Below are 18,115 nucleotides of genomic sequence, written 5' to 3' on the forward strand. Positions count from 1 at the left end.
CGCGTTTGCCATCTGCCGGCCATCACGCCTCTGTTCATTTTCGGCTGCTTATCCGTAAAGACATCGCCGCACGGTGCCGTGATAGTGGCTCCTTTGAATTTCTCGTCAGCTTCACTCCATAACGCTTCGGCATTGCGGCAAAGCTGACTTTCGGACTCTGCTCCTGTCGCAAACAGACCCGCGAAAGCGCTGGTTCGACCCTACGAGTTGATAGATGCGGCAGAGGTGGGGTCTTCAATTAATGCCTTTCGGACCCGCAATTTGGGCAGAAAGTCAGAAAAATAAGACGCCGAAGAATTTCACTGTTCGAAATTTCGGACATTCTTATACATTGACGTCTATGGAGCTGGTGAAGGTGCCGCGAAAGCGTCCGAATTTTCGAGCATGTCCGGAAAATCGGGCATCCGAAAAATCGGCAGTTGACTGTACTTTGTTGTTACTTTGCAACTGCATGTGACCAAACCTCTACAAAGCATTACAAGACCCTCATTTACGCAGACATGGACAAGGAGGACGCGTTGATCATCTTTGAGGACCACATTCGACAGCTGGAGCAGGAAGAGGAAGAAGAAAAGGAGCGTGCAAGAAGACGGCTGAAACGTCAGCAGCGCAAAAACCGTGAGGCCTTCTTGGTAGGCACTGACCCATGTACAACCCTCTGTTGTTATTGAGATGCATGCTCTGAAACAGGGCCTTCCTTTGGGTGCTGCGGTAGCCTGCCTTTTCTAAAGCCCTAGCTAATGAGAAAGCTAGCTGATGGCCTCTCACGACTAAAGTAATTAGCCACTTAGTCCGGAAACAATGTACAGTTGAACCCTTTTATAAGAAACACGCACCAGGGAGCAGTTCTCGTCCCTTATGTGAGTTGCCTGTTATAAGCAGGGTGCCATGTTCTCATTTTCTGAACAACCCCCATTTCGATGTAGGCACACTTGTGTCTCTTATACCCAATTGTCTGTTACATCAGTGTATCTTATAAAGGGTTTCAACTGTAGTGTTAATTTTGCATGCACTTGAGTGCCCCTAGGCATGGAAAGTGTTGCAATATAGCATGAAAGAGGATGTGTTTAGATTATGTGTTTACTAAGGATGGGCAAATATTCGGGGGTTTCGAATATTCGAACGAATATTACAGTATTCGAATTCGCTTCGATACGAATTTATATTATTCGAAATTTCGAAGTATTCGAAAATGAACGAATATATGTATGTTTGACCGCACATAACCCCCTGTAAAGGTGGTTTCACTGCAGCTTCGGGTTGCTGTACTGTGAAACCACTCTGCCAGGGGAAATCTGCACTGCCGCGAAGCCACACTTCAAGGTTAAGTGTACATATTTTTTTAAATTTAACAGCGTGTTATATGGGCTTATATGTGCTAAGTATAGTAATTTTTAACTTGTAACGTATTGTACCACTTATAACTTGCACCCTACTGCTATTCAAATTTTGATACCATTTAAGGTTTCTTCCACTTCATTTCAAACCAAAAAAGTGACATTCACTCATACCTAGTTCCAATTCTTAAAATATTGTGCAAGGGTCATGAAGAAAATGCTCAATTTTTCTTAATAATGTGTGGTGAGTACTATTCGAACTATTCGCTTCAGATGTGCTTCTAACCTCAAATTCACTATTCGCCCATCCCTAGTGTTTACTCTTTACACAGGAAGATTAATGTGATAACACAGCTATGTACAGTGTTTTGGGGAGTTTTGTGGTCTTTCTGTGTATGGGGGTGTTAAAACATGCTCACTGAAGCCTGCTGACTAAAGCATTTATGGAACTTCTCTTCTAAATTGTTGCTATATCAGTTCCACACACGTGTACTGGCTGAACACAGTGCCAATTGTGCACAATGTCCCAGGGGCACATAAGGACAAACAATAGCACTCGTGTTTTTCACACCTCGGAGAGAGTGAATTTGTGCCATGAAACCCCTCCAGAACCTTTTGAGTAGGGTAACGGGTAGATCTGCTTAACTACTGTACCGGTTGCAAAATATGACGGGTAGCTTGATAGCTTGAACATGTGGATGCCTGCTGATTGCAGTGTCACGAGTGGTGGTAGGTGTGGAAGAGAAGTACCAAAGTTGTTGAGCAAAGCCCTGAAAATTGTGCTGTTGTTAATGTCACTCTCTTTTTCCCCTCATTTTTGCCAGACACTGCTGAATGAGCTGCATGAGAAAGGAAAGCTGACGTCCATGTCTCTATGGGTAGAGCTCTATTCAGCCATCCGCGCTGACGTTCGATTTACCAATATGCTTGGCCAGCCAGGTAAGTCGATACCTTTGACCTCCCGCTTGTAGTCGTTACTTTCTGCGTTACAGCTAATATCTGAAGTCGTTGATGCTACTGGAGGAGCTTCACTGAGTGTAATAAACTGAAAGGGGCTTCATTGTCATGTCGCAGCGCTGATAATATTACGTTGGGAATCTGCTGTTAAAAAGTTTTGTTTGTCTGCTGTTGCATTGTGCTGTCACATTTCAGATGCAGCACATATCATGCAACTGGTTCCATGTGTACTAATATAGGAAATGAAGTGAACGTACAGTTGTACTGTATGATTCTAAAGTGTCCTTGATTGGTAATGTGCAACTTGCTTTATGTTGCCAGAAATAGAAAATTGCTTTCCCTGACAGAAATACTCTCGAACCTCGATATAACGAACATGGATATAACGAATTATCAGTTATAACAAAGTAAATTAAGAATAGTCTTGTAATAGATACAGTGTTACAAATAAACGTTTATAACGAATTTTCGGGTATAACGAAGTTATTTTCGTGGCAGATGTGACTTTGTTATAATGAGGTTTGAGTGTATGCACTTATATTTTTGCCGTTCAGTAACTATGAACTGTGATGCTCTTGACTGGTTACTGATCAAATTTTCTTGGCAAGAGAGAAAAATAAAAAAATGAGAACTCTTGAGTTTACTGGAGGTGCAATTTGGACACCATCTGTAGATGGTGTCCACTAACGAACTTTTGGAGCACGCACCTGTTTGCAGAACCTGCAGTTTGCAAAGCGTGGCCTTCATGACTGGGTGCGGGGTTTGGACGTTATCTATCAGGGTGTTAGTTTTTTCTCTAGTATTCTAATGTGCATGCAATATTATTGACAATCTACGATCAATATGCATTTCTAGGTTCTACGCCATTGGATCTGTTCAAGTTTTTTGTGGAAGACCTTAAGGACAGATTCCACGGTGAAAAGAAAATCATCAAGGAGATTTTGCGAGAGAAGAACTTTGTGGTGGAAGTGAACACAGTGTATGATGACTTTGTCACCGTGATCAGTGAGGATAAACGGTCAGCCACCTTGGACGCCGGCAACGTCAAGCTCACCTACAACAGCGTAAGGCCTGCCGCTTTTAAGTTCCTGCTGTTTATTTTTCTGGCAGAGAGCTGCAATGAAAGTAGCGTATATTCGAAATTATTGGGTTGCTTCGTTGTAGTGACACGTAATTGAACTGCATAAACTTCTCACTTTTGGTTTTCTGCGCATGTTCACTTCAATAAATTGCCACCGTGGAATGAGTGATGTAAATCCAGGAGTTTTACCAAATGAGAAGAGCACCACTAATGAAAAGTGAAGCATCTTTTTTTTTATTTCAACAAGCTGATGTACCAGATATGTGCATGTGTGCATTTCAACAAGCTCATGTACCAGATAGGAGCATGTGCTTCTGGTTAATGTCTGATTAACATGGCTTAAAATTTGGCTTTTCACATGTTCATGTTTTGCACTTTGATGTTATTGCTATGTGAGTACATTTAATATTGCGCTGTAAGTGAGGAACAGGTGACAACCTCACGAGAGATGTCTTTGGCGTTGGTAGTTTTCATGTGCAACCAGATCTTTGTGCGAGGCTTTCACGGTATGTCACAAGTTAGGGTCACGTGACTAAGTGTGTTGTTGTAGGCAGTTTATACAGTGATCAAATTGCTGGTTTTCCTGACATCTCGTTACTTGCGTACTTCCAGCTTTTGGAGAAGGCAGCGGCGCGGGAGAAAGAGCGGCTCAAGGAAGAGGCTCGCAAGGTCCGAGGGTTATTCACTTAGTTTATCTTGGTTTTTGCTTTCCCTTGCTTTGGCATATACACAACCGATGCTTGCCCTTCAATTCCTGCAGCAACGCAAGCTGGAGAACGCTTTCCGGGCCATGTTGAAAGGTGCCATGCCATCAATTGACAGTGGCTCCTCCTGGGACCAGGTCAGTCCTCTATTTGCACCGTGTTCTTTCTCGGGAGATTTACTCCGTCGTCCTGGGCTCGGAACAAGGTGGATTTGTCTGCAATGTTTTATACGCTTTGTTCCTGAGAAAGAGACAGAAGATTGGTTGTGCACGTTTAGCAAGACTATTGACAAGAGCACATAGAGGAGTTAAAAGCACATTCGTCTTTCCACATTGGAACCTTTTCTATAAGAGTAGTTCTTCCACAGTTTTCTCAAGGGCTCTGTGATGTTACGATAATCTAATAGTGTGATTGAAAATATTGGCTTAAAGTTCATGCTTGAATTAAAGACACGCTTAAGTTCAAGAAACTGAAGTACTTATCCGAGACGGTGGTCTCACGCAAATATCTTTTTTGCGAGTAGCTTCACTGCAATGCTAGGCATGTTGCTGTGAAGTCGCCAATAAAAGCTAAATTTGTGTGTTAGTATGCACCTTATTACCATGAAGTTTCATCGTGCCTCAATGTAAAGCAATTGATAAATGTAAGCGATGACTGAATGTGAATTGCTCTTGCAGCTTTGGGATTGGATTCCGCTATATTGTGATTGTTGTTAGTGTATGTGGCAGGGCTGGGCAAAGATACTTTGAAATTGTATCGCGATACGATACAAGATACTCGGGCAAGAACTATTTGAGATACAGATACAAGATACTCGCGGAATAATTGTATCCGATACGATACTTCCCAATTGTATCTTAAGATACTTCGATACATTTGCAAATTTGCTGTTATAGATATATATAATGAAGCAGCAGAGGCCTATGTAGAAATGTGTTTACTTGAAAATTTCTTAACTGCGACCAGCGTTGTTTAATTTTAACAAAATACCTGTTTGTATCACAAGATACAAACTTTCTTGCTGAAGGCGTATTAGTTTCATTTCTAAACGACTTATTGGGATTTGTTTGGCTGCTTAACATGACAGCTCTTTAACTGCTGCGCTGTTAGTCGTTTTTGCTTTGACACTTCTGTAGTTTATTGGTGTCGCTGCCCTACTTGGCGACCAGCTAGCTGGTTACCATCTACTTGCAAGTGCCTCCACATGATGGCGCAAATACCGCTGTGCAGTCATACCTTGTCCGCAAGCGTATTGTTTTCGTAATATCGCCTCCACCGACAGGTGTACAGCACCAACAACGTTGGTAGCGATATTGTTTGTGACGCGTTGTGTAAAGAAGATGAACTACATAGTCGGCGCCCACAATTAATTGAGGACATAAAACTGCAGTGATTTTTCATATTTTACTTATCTGTTGGCGTAAAGCGTTCGTTAGCAACATATTCACTAACGTGCAATCTTTTGCCACTTGTTCTCCGAGAGAACCTGAGCAGCCATTAAACGCCTCAGACGTATTCTAGCGGCACAAAACGCCGCAGGTTATCACTGCTATTCACACTATTGCCGCTTCTAGCTCTGCTTACATGCAGATTTGTAACAATAAGAATACTTTAAGGTGACCTAAAAAAAGGAAAACGAATATATTTAAGTCAAATAGCTAAGGTGGTTCCGTATTAAACAATCAAAGTGAATAAGAATACAGGGTGTTTCACGTAAGTAGAACCCAATATTAAAAAAACAAGTGGTTAACCGCCGCTGAATGAAACCAAGGGTATTTGGTTTGCCGTCATGTGGCACTCGTTATGGTATGTTTTGTACTAAGCTTAACTGGTTAATTAAATAAGGTCAATTATGCGACAATGCGACATTTTTAATATTCACTTTAGGGCCAACTGCGCTTCGACACGTCGTAGAGCGAATTTAAAAACGGCCGACCCAATTTTTTTTTTGGCAGCGTACATGCTGCTGTGGTGAATATTTTCGGGCTTTTAGAGAAAGCCCGTGAAATATGAAATAAAACCACGTTCGCAGACAGTTAAAAAATAAGAATAAAGCACAGAACGTATTTTAGCAGCAGGTTACAGAAGACATATTACAATAAACAGACGGGCGATAAACTACGCAGAGGACTGGGTAATGGGATGCAAACGGAAGACGGCAAAGAAAGCGCTTATGCTAACAATCAAATGATCATTAAAAGAATTTCTCGAATAATTTAGCAGAAAGAACAAAGATACAGTACGTCAAAATATTTCCTGTTACGTAAATGCCGGTTCTATTGCATCTAACGTCAGCACCGATAGTGGGACGGTTGTTAGAATCTCCTTTGCATGTAAGTCGATCTGATCGTACTGTGTAAGTCAAGCTTGCATCGACAAGATCTTTCAAATCACTAATGTGTGAAAGGCGCGACACGCAAAGCAGCCCCATTCTTGAATTCTTGAGACATTGCAATGAAGCATCACGCAAGACAAACTTCGATAGCGACAGTATAGCGGCATCAGAATTCGTGCAAAAGATGCTGCACGCATTGGAGTACGCAGCAGAGTGCAGGGTCTATGAACAAGTGTCATGACATCAACACAACTAAAAAGAAAGAAAACATTTAGGAAAAAAGAAGGTAGGCTGCGCAGAGACATTCGCACGCCTGTTTTTGTCGCGATGGCTCGAGCGCCATCACGTGACTCTGCTCCACCAATAGGGACGCTTAAACATCATCACCTGTGCTCGCTGGAGCGCTCTGGCGGAAATATACAAGTATGTTACTGCCGTCAGTTTTATTCAGGTGGCTTAGTAGCAGCAATGATAGAGTTTCCTAAAATTAACTAGAGGGGACTCTGGCGCTGCGATCGTTCAGCCACCATGGGAATGATGGGTAGCACACGGATTTGCCTAGTCTTCGTACTTGCGGGCTTCGAACGCACTTGTGGCTTTGTTTACTGCTGTGTTTTGGTTTTCTTTCGGATAAAAGAATGGATTGTTGTGAACTTCGTGACCAGATTTGAATTGGTGAGCCTAAAAAAGTTAAAGTGGTGAAGTGGAACAGCTGAATTTTGCTGAACTTCGTTTTGCGACAAAGCGGATGCAGGCGACGCGGAGCCAAACGGAGCCGAAAGAAGGAAGTCTAGACAAATCCGTGTACTACCCACCATTCCCATGCTGGCTGAAGCGCCATGCGTTGCAGCTCCCATAGACACTAGCGCCAGAGTTCCCGCTAGTGTATCTATATGAAACTCTATGGCAGCAATATCAGCTTGAGAACCGGAATTCCGGTCGACGTTTACTGTTTCGAACGGCGATGTTTCTATAGCAGTATCTTGTATCTTAAGATACACAGTACATTATTGAATGTAGCGGAAATATAGATACAGATACTCGTTTTTCAAGACGTATCGCGATACAGATACAAGATACCCAAAGAGTATCTAAGATAGTATCGAAGATACATGTATCTTCGATACTGCCCAGCACTGGTATGTGGTTATTACATGGATCATCACCACAGATTTCTCTCCCACCCCCTCACCTCCATCTTAGGGATGAAATGAGGGTACACATTATGTGCATGGGTGAATTGGTAAAAAACATGGCTTTTACCTCTTCTTTCTCAAGCACTGCTGTGTTTTGTTTCTGCTAAACAACCTTGCATAACAAAATTTAGTTTTTGTGGGCACTTTCAGACATTGCAGTTGCATTGATTTGCAGTTGGTTGTTGAATGGTTTCAGAAACCAATATATCATTACACAAGTCCTGTTATAAATCAGTAATTACACCTTACAAGTTCATGTGTCCTTCTTTTATGGGCAACTGCTTTTGCTGTCTGCATGTATTTGGTGCATCTAGCATATTAACTGACAACATGATGGCGTGCCAGTACATGATACCATTCATAGGGTTTTGTCATTTTTTAAGGAAAATTAGGGGCCTGGTGGAAAGAAGCACTGATGCAGATAAAACACACCACTGACAAGCATTTTTCTAGTATTATGCCATACTTTCTATTGTTTTGCCAAGGAGCACATAATGATGGTCTTGTGCAGAAATAGTTAAAGAAATTAAATTCTTGCAAGAATACTAAGAAATTTAGTTATGACGTCCTGTAGGCTAAAATGCTCAGGTGCAATTTCTCGTTTAACTTTGCAGGATGACGACATTCGATACGATGTAAGCAAGTTTGTGCTATCCTGATGTGTTCTTATAAAAAAAGGGAAAAAGCACTCTACAAAGGAGAATGAAAAACGCAAGCATTATTGTCCTTGTAATTTCGTAAGCCTAGAACGTTTCCTTTCTCATAGTCACAGAATTAACAGAAAAGAGCTCGATCTTGTTGTCACGTACACAAGCTTGTCATTTTTACATTGCACCAGAAATGCTAGTTGTCACACCTTTGCTGAGTATGCTTTGCAAAATCCTACTTAATGCCGTTTCTCATGTAATAATATGTTGAAATGAGCAAATATCGGCAATCTGACCACACCTGTTGCCATGCCATCCTTGCTATTAGGCTTCACTCAAATTGCGTATACCATGTCACCCATCACCAATCTCAAAGACAGCAACTTGACGGTTTATTCGAAGGTTGCCTTCTCAGCACATGTGGCTGGACATAACTAGGCTCTTGTTGTGTCTACCACAAACAATGGGCCTGCGTCCGTGTGCCCCTTCGTTGCTGCCACCTGTGGTGCTGCATTAGCAGACACCAGGTTTAGCGCTGCCGTCAGGTGATTCAGAAGCATCTAAGCATGTCATCATGTCCTTTGTAAGCTTGACCAAAGTACAGACCACGGTGTCACGGTTAGTGGTTCTATTGAGCAAGCCTCACGCTGCCATCATGACCTTACCATCGACCAGAGGAAGATTACATACTGTGCTGCATGAAAATGCTTCTTGACAAGGTGGTAGCGTATTTGTGGGAAATTCGTCATAGAGAAGTTTGTGAAAACCAATGGTTTGGAGCACAGAGGAGGCATACTTAACAGAAGGTAAGAGGCCTCAAACGTGGTTCATACACACAATGTATTTCAGAGACTGCAACAGGCAGAGGATGACAACGCTATTGTATGCTTCGCTTGGCAGTTGTTCCCGCCAAAATGACGGTTTCATGGCATGCAATTATTTGTCATTATGCGCATAAATATAGTGCCAGTGACAAAGAAGCTGTACAATAAAATGATGATGATAATCGAACATGACACACACGCGTACTGGAGGTGGAGGATGCACACTATTGAAGGAGGACTATGTTTAAATAATTCATGGAATCATTGCTAACAGCATCGGAAGAACAGTAAGGTGCACTTTTTTTGCATATGCATTTAATGTGCTTCGATTCTTAGCGGACAGAGGATAGGATGTATACAGTGATTCCACTCCTGTGCCAACTGTGGTCTCTTATTTATGCAGTATCTAAACGATTACGCTGTATCTAAACGATTATGCCCCCCCAAAAAATTGTAAGTGAGGCCGGTGAAAAAGAAGCTCAAAATTGCGCTAAAACGGCGCAATTCACGGCGTCGTACCTTGTCTTTCCTGCCACCGAGAGTCGCCATCTTGGCGTCGTTTCAAAGCTCAAAGTTCCGCTTTTCCGTTCCCGCCCGTCTCGCTTACGATCACCGCATAGCGAGCAAAAGTGCAAGAAAAAAAAAAAAACGTAGGGCGTTTTTACGAACCTTGCAATGTACGCGGCGCTCCTATTGGTGGAGCGCGCGACATCGTTGAGAGACACTTTTCTATTGGTTGTTGCCACGGTCATGGCTGCCGTGTTTACAAGCGGAGTGTTCGCTTCTTGATAACTCCGCGGCAGTAAGCACGTGAATCGCCGCTGTTCGAAAGGCGATCGCGTGTACGGGAGGCAAAGTGCAAGCCTCTTTAGTTTCCTACGGAGGAAAATGGGGAACGGTATCACATCGATCGGGCAAGCCAGTGATTAGATTGGGGCGTACCGACTGGGTTGTCGCCACGTCGTGTCATCCCTTGCCGTGATGGTAATAAAGCGACAGCGATGTAAATCATAGTGCTTTATCATCAAAACGCTTACTACTTATCAGATGACACTCGAATGCCGCTTTACCGCCTTACTCGGAGACGATCTGCCGACGCTTGCTCTCGCGCCGCTTTGCTGAGACCCGAGCTTCGTGCGCGCACGTTCCTGATTCCGTTTCGATACAACGGGCGTCTAATATGTCCCCACTAGCGGAAGAGCGTTCTCGTTTCACTTATAAAAGTTAACAATATGAGAAAATGCGTCTGCGGTATAGTTCGGTGCGAAGTCGCCGTCAGCTTTGGACTGCCGAGAAGACGTCGGTTCTGCGGCGCGGGTACGGTTTATCGTACAAGAAAATGAACCTTTAGCCGTTAGTAGTTCAGAGGGGTGATCGCAAAGCTTCATCAAACTAAGACACCACTATTTAGGCCGCCTGACGACACACTCCGCGGCCGCAAAAGTAGCAATACAGTCCAACATGCCCAATGTTTACATGCAGCCTGGTGCACTTGTGTTCCAGGGGGTGCACAAAAGCGTCTGCAGTGAATGATAGAGGGTAATAAACTTTCTAAATCAGGCCATATTAGGAAGTAGAGGCCCATAAGATTGCCGCCTGGCAAGGACACCAATTATTACTGTCCTGGAACACTTTAGCATAGGGTCAACTGCAACCCAAACTTTGTTGTCCATTTTATCAAAAGAGTGTTTTGTGCCTGCCACTTCACTTGTGGAAAGCATAGCACAACTATGGCTAGACCGATTTTTATGCTGTTTGTTTTCTTCTAATCCATAGACTGTGCTGTACTTCAACACAGCTTTGGAATTTTGGTTTAGGCTTTCAATCTTTTCTTAGTTCATAATTACTGCATGGCTTAATTAGCTGAGACACAGGCATTTGCATGTAATGTTCAGCAGAAAATTATTAGGGCTGTAAAAAAAATCTAAAACTGTCTTTAAGTACAAACAGTATGAGAGCAAAGATACAAAGTAGTTCCAGACTCCTAGCATGTTTCATCACTGTGCCAGGCTTTCCATGAGCAAGGAACTTGTGAATTTTTATAAAATAAAAACTAGTAAAGATATCTTTGATAATTTAAATTTGTCTTTTTAAGATGATGTGTAGTGTGTGTGCCAAATTTCATCAACATAGGCCAAAAAACTAAAAAGTTACAAACTATCCCCGCATCCCCCCTTAACTACATGACACCCTTATTTTTGCATTATCGAGTGAATTGTGGAGTTCTCCTAAGATGATTTTCTCCATGAGATTTGCAATGAGTCGAAATATTTCTAGCTCTTCATAAGAGCCCCATAATAATGATTCAAGTACTTGAATGAAACTGCAACTTGTTTCTCCAGTGTACTCTAGGATGTGAAATTAGCTGCTCCAGAGTGCTCTGAGATGCGAAATTACCTGCTTCAAAGTGCTCCAAGGTGGAAATTTTTGCTGCTCCAAAGGGCACCAAAATAAAAATTTTGCTGCTCCGAAAATTGCTCCAAATTAGAAGTCCTCAGTAGCATCACTGTATATATCTGCATTGCAGGTGTGGAGGGAAACTATTTCCTTCATTCATACAAATCTAATTTATGGCACTGTATCATCCTGCAAGTGACATTCACTTCAGAAAAAGTTAAGGAGTTTGATATCGATGTCCAGTCACTCATAATGGGTATGAGCGAACAATGCGGAACATGATCGACAACCCAGAACCTGGACTTCCAAAACTTCTACCAAGGCTGAAACGCATGCACTCTTTAATGCGGCAACTCCTGACAGGGTGTAGACATATCACAAATGCTGTGTAGATGAGGAGAAGTTCATTGATATGGGACATTTAACCTGTGAGATTGATTATTCCCATTTGGGACTTTCGAAGAAGCTTACTAATGTTGAAAAGCGAGAGGCCTTTAACAAAGCAATTCTTGCAAGGGTGCGGCTATACAGTAAATACCCAGATACATGGTGCCGGCATGATGGAGGCTTATAAGCAAGAAGCTAAAGCATGAGTTATCATCTTACATGTGGAAAAATGCTGATCTTGCTGAAAATGAGTTCAGAGCTATACAAATCTCGGAAGTCTGCCGTCTTCTCCTTTCCTCCTTTCCATTTTGTTGTGATAAGCGATGCAGCTTATCTGTTTTACAAGAGAGGAAGTTTAGGCGTGTGTCGGTAGCTCATCCTACTTCAGAAACCATAACTTAATAAACGAACACGAGACAAGATGAAGACAGGACAGGTGCTTACTTTCAACTAAGGTTTTATTGCAGATCCTGAGTGCTATGGTTTCTGAAGTGCGATTATTTATTTTGTTTTATACATTGTAATTCAACGTAATATGCAATGCGATCCATACCTTAGAAAAATAACTTTACCATAACTGATAACTTTACCTGATAACTTTACCAGCAAATATTATTTCTGCCTGAGAGGCATAGTCCTGGGCGAGTGCCTTGGTAATAAATCAACCTCGAGCTTTTGTTAACTTTTGGGAGAAACGTTCTCCTAACAATGAATGACAAGTGGGTTACAATATGGCCAGAACTGCACCCTTCCCACCCATGCGTTGTGGGGTCTGAGCGATATTACCGCCGCCGCCCTCGGAACACACGGAGACAGTTCACGCGGTCGTGCAACAAAAATGTAGACGTTTTATTAAACACTTCTTTAAAACATATGGCGAGCTCGCCGGCCGAATTTGTAAACACGTAACACGTACACGCTAAACGTATAGCTGACAATGAATACTGGAAAACAACACGCACATTCACGACAATGTAAGGCATCCAATACTACATAAGACATACATAAGACAACATAATACAATACAAATGCGAAGGCGGCGCCGCAGATGCACGACTCACCACGAGGGCCCGAGGGAAGCGAGCCGCGGTACCGTCCCCCACGGACCCCGCGGCCGTCGTCCATCCGCGCACGCTGCCACACCCTAAAAGAGACTCACTCCTGTTTCTATGCGCCGGCCTAAATTTGCGGCGGCGATGCCGGCGCCACCGCGCTAAACTCGGGTTACAGCAAAGCGCATCCCTGACCTTGGACGAACGTGTCCACTTACGCCAAGCACGTGCGTTCCAAACACAGCGGTCGCGCCCAAGTTACGGCAGTCGCCAATACAGGGGTGATATAGCAACCCCACAGCGTGCACTTACACTTTTAAAAGGTAACGTGATTAGGTTTAAAGGGACACTAAAGGCAAATATTAAGTCGACGTTGATTGTTGAAATAGCGGTCCAGAAACCTCGTAGTGCTACTTTTATGCCAAGGAAGTGCTTATTTTGAAATAAAATCACGTTTTAGTGGTCCGCATTGCGTTAGCGCACTTCAAATCACCCACCTGAAATCCGACTTTCATACGTCACTGCTGCCGTGCCCAACGTTGCCCGCCTTTACCGCGCGGCCGCCGACACTAGTAGCAGCAGAGCGAAAGTAGCGGGACCCACAGCAGCAACAACGGCCATCGAAGCCATCGAAGCTTGCCGCAATCGCCGCAATGGATGTGGACGGAGAACTTGACAACGAGACATTGGCTCGCGACGCTGGGCTACAATTCAGCGACTTCAGCCCCGATGAACGCGGTATGCTGCTGAGGGCTCATAGTGCCGGCGTCGTTGCATGCGGCGTTTTGTCGAACTTCCTGTCAGAGCGACTTTCACAAGCGCGCAAAACACACGCGGCAGTACGCGATCCCGAAACTACCACTGAGACCACGTGAGCGAAGCAGGGCGCCGGGCGAAGCGCAGTTCGGCGAAAACGGAACCTTTGAACCATGCGCGCCGTTCCCCATGGCAACGCCACAGAGGTTCTTTTTTCCATGAATCAAACGGAAACGAACAAACAGCATTTTATTACGTCTTTTGATGCACGGAAGGTTCTTTTTTTATTGCTGCTAGTTTGATTACTAGTGATTTATTGTAGGCAGACTCTCATACGTCATCGGGATCACTTCGAAAATGTCCCACTCGTGGCGCTCATCACGTAATACATTTAGCTTAATTTCTCGGTAAGTAGGGCACTGCTACTGATAATATTGCCGTTTTAGAAGTTGTCATGCATTGAGCTTTCACTCTGACATAAATTGTTATTTGCCTTTAGTGTCCCTTTAAAGCTATCGCAGATTTATAGTTGCACTTATGTTCTGCTAAAGGGATCACTAGATAAGAAAAGAGAGAGGGGTATGTTAGAATAACTGATGAGTTTTAAGCACTAAATGAATGTTATATAATGACTTTTCTCTTATACTAGCATTCTTTTATTTGTTCATTATAATTCGTAACATGGTTGGGAGAAATTGCTTTAAAGCTGTTACCTGACGCAGGTACCTGCTATATTGTGCATGTTAATCATTTGTCTGGTAATGCATATTGTCATAAGCATTTTGTGTGCCCCAAAAATGTACATTGATGTAGTCCATGCTTTAGTTTTCCAGTGGACTTTACATTTCAACTTATCGTAGCTTTTGAAACTGATGTTATCATCCACTGAAATACTTTGTTAGAAAATAAGGTGGGCAGAAATTTAGAACTAGTGACACCTTCAAAAGTTTTAAGCTGAATCTGCCTATACCAGCCTAAAATTAGGTAAGTAATTCATGTCCCGCAGTCCTTGTGTAATAGTGTGGCTTTTGGAAATTTCAGCATTTGCAGAAATGCACCTGGGTTTAAGGTAAGGTGCACTCTATGAGAGTGAACAGTGGATATCGAGAGGCTTCACATATTTCAGCTGCGATAATTTAAGCTGGAATGTCTTCTGCGTGGGTATTGTCTTTCAAAAATTTTGGAGCGTTCTGTTATTGTTGGCCTCTGCAATAATCTGTCTTTCCATTAGCCTTCCTTGGGAGTAATGCTATATATGCAGTGAAAGAAAAAATGTATTTGGCATCTATAAGGAACTTCACTATTATAAACTACCTGTGCCTTTCTGCAGAAACTGGTTGGGTTGTTATTCCACTAATCAGTAATTACTGTGCTCATTGGATGCAGCCACTAACTGTTTCTTTTTCAATTCATGTGGTACTAAATATGCAGCCTTCTTTTGTGCCAGAAACGTATATTTTGTTACATACTGCAGATGGAACATGTCCAAGCAGTGCAGGCTGCACAATGATATATCCTTATCGTTGAAAAAACGGCAGTAGCACGAAAAAGAAAAAAATGAGAAGCAGTAAAACAAAAATTAATTGCCATCTCTTCATACATTGCATCGTAGGGTTCAGTTAGGTTATTGCAATTAGATGCAGATTGTGGAAAAAAAGGGAAATTTTTGAATATTGATTATGGCATAATATGGGTTCATAAAGTGTGCTAAGCAATGTCGCGTAATTCTTGTAGACAGTGGACGATTTCTATGGCTAACGAAGGCTGTGTTGGTAGCATGCTCACTTCCTACTGTTATGATACCAGCTTATTGGTATTACGAAGACTGTTGGGTTTTACAGAGTTATGATATAATCTAACTTAACATTGCTTCTGCTTTGAAAGAAAAAGGGATTATCATACTCTTGATGTGGATAATATTGAAGTATCCAACCACAGTGATCTGGCACTTGGATGTGATTAAATGAAAAGTTGTTTCTCTTACCCTGGATGACTTCAAGTGATATATTACAAGGGAATGCCCCAACTGCTTTCAAGACCAGTTAAATGCTCGTCCACACAAAAGTATTCAATGTGACTTGTAAATGATCAGCAGGAAAGGTGCCTGTTGCATGTCGACATGCTCAGTTTGAATCATCACAAGTGTTGCTTTCAAGCCGCAGTTACTCCCTATCAATGTTTCATCTCGTATTGCACACAACTGATATTGCTTTTCAGCAGTCTTGCCATAGAGTTTGCTCGGTGTGTTTTTACAAAAGAAGTTTCTGGAGTAGGTGTGTGCTTGTCGCTGTAGGAGCAGAAGCATTTTTCACTCTCCTCACTCAACAATGTGCCATGCCCCTCAGGTGCGGAAGCAGTTTGAAAAGGAGCCTGCCTTTATCAACCTGAGCTTAGAATCAGAGCGGATGCGGATCTTCAAGGAATACCAGCTCACACTGGAGGCAAGTTTTGCAAAGCATCTCATATTCTCTCTCGAGTCTAGTAGTATATCTGTGTGGAGCTGTAGAAAGATTGCTTACAACACAGCACGTGAGCGCACTTTTAAGAGCTTTTACGTAGTGTATTCTGTCTTGTCATGCAAAACTCCATTTGAGAGCAATGTCCAAAACTCCAGTGTCTACTGTGGCTGTCCGGAAAACGGTTGTGTTGGCAGCATACAACTTTGTACACGTTACTTAGGAACAAAACACAGAACGGCGAGAAAAGGCTTTCATACTTGTTTATTGCAATACACTGATTAATACTTGTTTATTGCTGCTTTATTTAAATAAGCTACAAAGAAAAGACTTGGAATTGACTCAACATTCAGAAAACTGAACATGCTGCATAGCTACTGAAGGGGCTCAGTGGTTCATAAACTGTAAATTGTGTATCCACATGTTGAGAAAGTGGCAGGGCACTTCCAAGGAAAAGACGAGACAGTGTGCTCATAAGGGAGCAAAAGACTTGGCTCGCATATCCTGGTACTGATGTGGTCTGCTGTGCTGTGCATGCAAGCCCGACTCTTTAGTCACGGTGATGTTGAATGCATATTCATTCTAGGCATTTCTGTTTTTCAGGAAGCATGCAGTCACCACCATAGTCGGTCGAAAAAGCACAGCAAGAAGACTAAAAAGAACAAGAAGCGTTCTAGGTCCCGTTCGGTACGTCGTCTTTAATTATCACAGCAGTTCATTTATGTGTGTTTGCAAAAGAGTGCCTTTCGTTGAAGGCTAGCACCAGTGACAATTTGGACTGTGTAAAAGAAAACTTGCTTTTCGAAGTGTAGATACAAAAATGGCCGAAATGCCATGTCTGAAACACAAGCAGAGGCATCACAAAAAGGAAGCAAAAAAGTAGCATTCTTGATATGAAAATTAAGAAGAAGCACCACTACAATGGTGCAATACCCAGAAGATGCTCGGAATAGGCATATGCCTGAGCTCAAAGAAATCCTGACGTGGTGGCGAGATCGGAAGACGTGCACTGTTTCAAATCTGTGTTGTATCTGCTTACCACCAGGTGCTTGCTGTTAAATTGCAGTCGCAGTTATAGAGAGTTTAAGCATGTCCAATATTGCGCCAGGGCCCTTGTGTGTACTAGAATATTGTGTTACCAGACATGGGTAGTGACATCTTAAGACACTTCATTTATTCGTAATTATACTATGCACATTTTTGTATTCAATGAGTGTTCTCGCTGAAAAATACATTTTAAGAGACAATGTGGTCATGATTACGTCGTTGTGGAAAGCTTACACTGGCAGTGAGGCAGAATATGCTTGGTTACCGTGTTTGTCTGGTTTAGCTTCACACTTCCAGGTATATCATCAACACTTTAGCTGGTCAGTCATGTTTATGTCCCTGGTATATGGTATTCCGCTAACGCCCAAAGTCAGTGGACAAACTATAGCTCTAATAGTTAGAGGTTCTGTCGGGGCTTTATTGATTGATGCAGTCTTTTGCTTAAGAAAAAAAAGCCCTTGTATGGCAATGTCAGAGTTCTGACATACTTCTTTTTTGCTTCAGGAAAGTGACTCGGACAGCTCTTCTAGACACAGAAGTAGTAGAAAAAAGAAGCGATCTCGTTCAGAGTCAGATGAATCTGAGTCAGACAGCGGTAAGTGCCTGTGTTTTCCTACAACTTCCATTCCTCTTCTGTGGACTTAACTCTCCATGCAATATTGGAGCGAAAATTGTACCTGAGCATTAATTTTATTATGAATGTTATCTTGGAGGCCTTGCCGGTATTTCTTTAGGACTGCTTCTTTCAGTCAACATAAAAAAATTCATTTTCCGAGGTAAAATTTTGGAAGAAAATCTCTATGATACAGAGTAGGATGTAAAAACTATCATGTAATACTATTATCATGACGGAATATGCACTACAAGATTGAGAATGTATGTGTTTGTATGAAGGCTGCCATGTGTTCTTGCACGATACAAGATATGGCTAATGTCGGC

General features: G+C 42.5%; 1 protein-coding gene across 1 annotated transcript in view; it reads left to right on the forward strand.

Moving 5' to 3' along the window:
* The window catches only part of LOC119387551 (pre-mRNA-processing factor 40 homolog B), a gene marked incomplete in the record, with an annotated part of 39,793 nt that overhangs the window by 15,597 nt on the left and 6,081 nt on the right, over positions 1 to 18,115 (forward strand). The window contains 9 exon segments of the mRNA XM_049413540.1: positions 499 to 632; positions 2,162 to 2,276; positions 3,150 to 3,358; positions 3,988 to 4,044; positions 4,136 to 4,216; positions 8,225 to 8,245; positions 16,019 to 16,118; positions 16,737 to 16,816; positions 17,681 to 17,771. Of these exon segments, the coding sequence (XP_049269497.1) occupies positions 499 to 632; positions 2,162 to 2,276; positions 3,150 to 3,358; positions 3,988 to 4,044; positions 4,136 to 4,216; positions 8,225 to 8,245; positions 16,019 to 16,118; positions 16,737 to 16,816; positions 17,681 to 17,771 (888 nt within the window).

This window comes from Rhipicephalus sanguineus, chromosome 3 (assembly GCF_013339695.2).
Source record: "Rhipicephalus sanguineus isolate Rsan-2018 chromosome 3, BIME_Rsan_1.4, whole genome shotgun sequence".
NCBI classification, from domain to species: Eukaryota; Metazoa; Arthropoda; class Arachnida; order Ixodida; family Ixodidae; genus Rhipicephalus; species Rhipicephalus sanguineus.